The sequence below is a fragment of the Poecilia latipinna genome, unplaced genomic scaffold (assembly GCF_001443285.1).
Source record: "Poecilia latipinna isolate Pla-1442-1.1 unplaced genomic scaffold, P_latipinna-1.0 Scaffold129, whole genome shotgun sequence".
NCBI classification, from domain to species: domain Eukaryota; kingdom Metazoa; phylum Chordata; class Actinopteri; order Cyprinodontiformes; family Poeciliidae; genus Poecilia; species Poecilia latipinna.
Window position 1 is genome coordinate 339,003 of NW_015112745.1, and position 5,915 is coordinate 344,917.

The 5,915-nt window shown below is 41.0% G+C and overlaps 2 protein-coding genes across 12 annotated transcripts in view; one reads left to right on the forward strand and one right to left on the reverse strand.

Moving 5' to 3' along the window:
* LOC106945143 (uncharacterized) overlaps nucleotides 1-3,353 on the forward strand; it is a 16,196-nt gene extending 12,843 nt beyond the window's left edge. Inside the window, exon 3 of the mRNA XM_015028604.1 lies at nucleotides 142-3,353. Within this exon, the coding sequence (XP_014884090.1) occupies nucleotides 142-402 (261 nt within the window). The 3' untranslated portion in view covers nucleotides 403-3,353. The remainder of the gene's footprint in view (nucleotides 1-141) is intronic.
* The window catches only part of gramd1bb (GRAM domain containing 1Bb), a 121,602-nt gene that overhangs the window by 51,467 nt on the left and 64,220 nt on the right, over nucleotides 1-5,915 (reverse strand). Inside the window, exon 1 of one of the 11 annotated variants that reach the window (XM_015028602.1) lies at nucleotides 3,942-4,504. The exons of the other annotated variants lie outside the window; for them this stretch is intronic. Within the exon in view, the coding sequence (XP_014884088.1) occupies nucleotides 3,942-3,964 (23 nt within the window). The 5' untranslated portion in view covers nucleotides 3,965-4,504. Of the gene's footprint in view, nucleotides 1-3,941; nucleotides 4,505-5,915 lie in introns of those variants that run through there. 11 annotated transcript variants of the gene reach the window in all.

Below are 5,915 nucleotides of genomic sequence, written 5' to 3' on the forward strand. Positions count from 1 at the left end.
TATATATATATATATATATATATATATATAAAAGAGGTATATTCTGTGAAACGCTTTTCCTTGAACATAGTTAAACATTACACTGTCAATACATGCCTTCAAAGGGTCAAATAACAATTTGCTGAATCATTTATAACATAGGTTCCGGCACATAAACTGGAGGTGCTCTCAGCATTTCAAATGCTGAGGAGAGTAAATGGACATCAGCATAAAATAGCATGGGACTGCGCAAAGTTATCATCGGGTTATGTCCGAGAGTGTTATGGCTATGCTCAAGCTGCAGCAGAGAAGGATATATGCGGCATGCATCTAATGTTAAGAGTTGCAATCATCTCATGTTTGGAACTTGTCAGCATGTCGAAGCAGCATGTTGCTGTGCTTCATGCAGATTTCGCAAAGTAATAAACCAACAAAAACCACTGCATTCATACTGGTTATAAATTACATTGTACACATTAAGCACAAATAATCTATGCTGTGTTGTAGTTTTATGTGGCGTAAACTCTTGATGTTTCTTTGGGCCTGATTCTTTGATTATTATGTGCTGTGAGAAGGCACTGATTATATAGATCTGTGTAAATTACAGGTATGTAAGGTTACTTATTTTTTAGTCGCACTGCACATAAAAGAAAAATAAAGCAAAATAAGTTTTGTACATTAAACATAGCCATAGTGGTAAAAACACACAGTATAATCAGGGATGACAAATGACTTGTGGGCAGGACATAGTGAGAAAACCCCCCCCTAAAAAACCAGCATGAAATAGAGGCAGAAACAGAGAGATAATAAACTGAGGCCATGAAGGAAACAATGCCGCAGTTTCTCCTTACTGCAGAGACCCTTCTGCGAATTTAAACCCTACATAAATATTTATATATCAAAGGCTGCACATGGGTTCAAAACCTGGCATTTCATTTCTGACTTTGACCATTTTGTCGATTTAATCATCACATCTGATAGCCCTTATATGTTTGAGGACCTGCAAAAATAGCCAGTAATTCAAATAAAAGAAAAATCTTTAGCGTATGACTCTTTAATGCCATTCAGATAGGACAATTATTATTCATGCTGCAGAGACCTGGGAGCTACAATTTTAAATTGAGCTTAAAATAGCCCAGAGAGACATTAGTAGCTCAATGTGGGGTTTTCACTTAGATTTCTGCATGAGGATGTGACCGTGTACCGTGTTTTTTTGCTGGAATCCTGCTAAAGATCAATTATCTTTGATGTTTTGTTTTCTTGACTCTGCATGTGTATGTGTGTGTGTGTGTGTGTGTGTGTGTGTGCGTGTCTAAAGCTGACTACTGCATCCTCTAAGTTCCAAAAAAGGACTGATAGGAAACCTAAGAGTACAGTTCATTCCTGAAATGTTCACTATGGAAAAACCATGAAAAATGCATTCTTGAAAGTAATATTTCATTAAGGAGGTAAGATGGATGCAGAGTTGTAATGCCTGGATGCTTAGTTTGTCTGTCAAACTGTCCAGCAGTAACAGGAGGCTGGTCCACCGTGCCACGTGCAGCCAGAAATCTCTGCCTCAAGCCTGCTGTCAGGGCCTTGGTGTTGCTACAGCTGCTGATGCTGGCTGTGAGTGCACATCTGTGACTGAGCGCTTATGTGCGTGTGCGTGCGTGTGCGTATGTGTGTGTGAGTCTGTGTGTTTGTGGAGATTTAAGTCACACCAAATGTCATACCAAGAGCAAATATCCATACACTGGGACCTTAGCCAAATCCTTACAAATCTCCCTGCTCCCCTTGCTGTCACACACACAGACATGTGCAAGCTGGTTTCTTTCTTCTTCTTCTTCTTTTTATTGTTGTCTTAAAAAATAAATGATGCAAAAATAACAAGCAAAGCACTCTCGTGCATCACAGCTGTGTAAATCTGTCTTTAAAAGAACCGATGCACCATATCTCACTATGATGTGTAGTAAAAGTGTACACAGCAATAAAGTCAAAAAAATTCCAAATTCTACTAAATAAGTGGGACAATAAATTATTTATTTAATGGATTTTTAGTTAATTATTTATATATTAATTTATGGCATTTATGACCCTGCACTGTTTACATTTATTAGAAGATAAGATTTAAAACTGCTCACTATTTTTGTGATAATATAATTATAGACTGCTGACTCAAAGAAGATTATGACTACCAACATCAAGACAACTATATATAAATATGACGATAAACAACTTGCTATTGTCTAAGCTGCACATCCTCTGATGTCACATCAGTAACTGCACCGGCTAATCATCTTGTTCAAATAGTAAATTATTCAAATGATATTTAGCGACTCTGCAGCCGGAGGTGATTTATGTTGCTTATCTTCAGAAATGATCTGAGGTCATTTAATACAGGATTCAACTGGAGACGTGTCCATGTGATCATCATTATGGAGCCATAACAAACGTGAATGTTTTGTTGGAAACAGTTAATTTTGCCATGGTCAACAAATATCAATGACTAACCACGCAAAGTCAACCTCTTAATATAAAACATGAACATTCGGTGTATCACCTGTTAGAGCTCCTTACACACCTTCTTGCTTTGTCTCCAAATTAACCAAGACAAAGACTGTACATGACTTCACTTTTGATTATAATAATAAAACATAATATTTTCTACACAAGAGATTGTTAAATGTACTGGATTAAAAAAATGCACAGGCAGTTATATAATTTTATTTATGTGTGGCTTGTCACCAAGACAAGTCCTTTCCAGGTAAAGGACCATGTGATGCCAACAGATGGCTGTTGAGTATAAAGTAACCTGAAAACAGATTAACTGAGGACAGACTCAGGTTTAGCAGTGTTTCTACACTACAGAGTAACTATGGCACATTGCAAGCACGACACCAACGCTTATATTTAGGTAGCTACATAACCTAGGTAACCTACACTTTGCACAGGGCGTCTAATTCATCCTAATGGGCTAATAAATAACATCCAAAGGCTCAGTCTGCACTGGAGAACAATGACGGCGAGATTAGTTCATTTCCAAGACATGTAAGATAATACGAGAGGAGACGACAGACGGGTGAAATTAGGAAGGGCACGTACAAATATAGAGATAATGAAAGAGAGACAGGGGCTTTAGGGAAAACCAGAACTCCTGTGGGGAAAGAAGAGGTCCTCATGAAATTGAAATGGGAGAAAGGAAGCGGGACGCACGTTGCCGAAGCTGCTCCCCATCTATTTTTTTCTTTCTTTTTTTTTTTTTTGCAGTGCTCTGTAATTCGTCTCTAAAAATACCAAGCTAGAAAAAGAGGAGGGGCACGAAGAATCGCAGGGGGTAGGGGGGAATAACAGAGATGATGAAAGGATAGATGATGGAGCACTTTGGCAAAAAAGAAAGTGAAACAAAGTCCACCTGGTTGTGTGTTTGTGTGTGTGTGTGTGTGTGTTTTTTTTGTACATGTGATATGACGAGGAGACAGGAAAACATGCGAGTGGGAATGCCAGGGAGAGACAAACGGAGCATGTGCCAGCTCTTTTCCAGGCGGCCACGTGAGCGCTTTTCCTCAGCTGGTCTGCTCACACTGAGCCAGCCAGAGGGGAGCTGTGTGGGGCCGCTGGAGTCACAGTGGAAAAAAGGCATGCTACATGGAGCTCATACTGCATGTGCCCAGCCTGGTCACAGCCCACCGATTCTCACCTAACCCTCATTCCAAACCTGCATGCTCTCTGCAGACTGATAATGAGGACGCAAGCAGAATTACACAAACGCTCTCGTGTTGACCGTTGTTCAAAGAATACGTAGCATTACATGGACATTAGGCGGAAACGACACAGCAGGAAGCGGTCCCATAAATCTTGCCCCTGGCTTAGCTGTGCTATGCATACGTGACAGCCTTAAAGCTACGCACAAAAACAAGTGCAATTTTAAAATCACAGTCAGAGCAACACATTGCATCTGCCTCTGCTGCGCTTATTCTCACCAGGCGAGCTTGAAGCCTTTCATTAGTACAGTGAGGATTGTCTGATGTCCATAGCGCGTTGTGGGCACAGGGCTGCCCGTTCACACCGCTGCATGATGACTGACAGACCGCCAGTGCCTCACCTCCCATACAAAGCCAAAAAGATGCACAGAGGAGGAAGGGAGGATCGGAAGCAGAGACTGATGGACGGTAGAAGACTGAAGTCTGGGAAGATGATCCTGCGCCTCCTCCAGCCCGTCTCCTACATTCTTCTGCTTGAATCAAGGTGCTGCAGTACTCAGCACTTGTGCCAGAAACTCACACCCCCCTGGGCTTCTTTGGTTTTCCCAAAAGAAAAGGAGGTGACCCGCACTGCAACATTCGCAGCACAAACTGCAGCATGCCGCAGAGGCAAGGAAGGTTTAAGGACTGCAAATAAATGCAATCATGGCTTGTTTCCGATCCTTTCTGACTGTTTCCCTTCAGGTCGTGCTCCACACTGTCCCTCCGAGGTTCTCTTTGCTCAGTCAAACTCCGTCTGTATCAGCTTCAGCCTCCGCAGCGGATGAGAGCTGCACTTGCTGTGCTCACAGTGAGCAGGCGCAGGATCCCTTCCCTCCCTCCCTCCCTCCCTCCCTCCCTCCTGTTCACTCTGCCCTTTTCCCTAGATGGCTCCCTTTCTCTATTGCACTCAGAGATAAACCTGGCAGATCCAATGTGAAAGACATGGTGGCTGTTTCTATGTGTAACTCTGTGCAATGATCTGCAGCCCCCACCTCACACATCACAATGATGGAGAAACACAATAGCTGAGATAACCTGCAATACTTTCATAATTTATTCAACTTGCAATCTACTTAGTTAATTTAAGTTAAGGTTCGCTTTTGCACCATGGTGCATCACTTGCACATAAACACAAATAAAGGGGGAATGTGAATGACAAGTTTGGCTTGCGATTTGATTTTTTTATTATTTAAAAAAAGAACATGTTGCATCAATAGGGAAGAAAAAAAATCCAAGCTTTCCACATTCATATTATTAATTCAACTCAGACTAATCCTGCACATATGTGAATTTTGTTTATGCAAATAATCACCAAAGTACTGTGGGCTCAACCCTCTAAGAAAAGGGAGGATCTCTTACCATCATCCCAATTGTGTCTAGTGGCAAAATAAACTCAGGTCCTTGTTATTTGAATTAATAACTTTTAAAAAACTCTTCAGGGCAATTATTAATAAAACTCATAATTTAGAAGGAGGGAAGCATTGCAGGAACAGTCTCTATCCAACTGGAGAAACCTCTTGTCACACTGGCCCTTTCTCTTGCATCTAAATGAAATTTAAACCAAAGGAACAGTTTCATGGAAAATGTTGGAAAGTGTTATTTTAAAACTTCATGTAGCTCGACAGTAGCAATGACTGTCAACTCAGTGATCCTGCTCACAATGAAGACATTAGTGGATCTTTGAACTTTATGCCACCAAATAGTCCACAACAGACAGTGCAGAGGATGTTCACATTATATTTCTAGGCGCCACTGTTGATTCCCTGAGGTTCTGTGAATGTGGCTCTACTGGAGGAAGAGAAAGAGAGGGAACCAAGTAGAAGAGACATAAAAGCTCAGCCTAGTATCCTCCCAGGGTGCAACTGTAAGTGCAATAGCCTGTACTTCATTGCAGCGATGTGACAGCAAGTCATCTCACACACAGCCCATCTGGTGCTCATTTACTCTTGAACTAGGACAAATTTCACAGACACAGTAAAAATAATACTCCCACCTGCGATGCACCAATTGTTAGCATGAATTATGCGCTCAGGATTTCCAGGAACATTCAAGGAGCTTACAAAGTTCATCTATAAAAACAAACATAGCCAAATGAAAGCAGAATGTCTTGACCCAGCTCTATTCTATCAATATTATTACTACAAACAAATAAGATAAAGCAGACGGAAGGGTCATTGTGACGTTCTTTTCATTCTAAATCCTAAAAAAAAA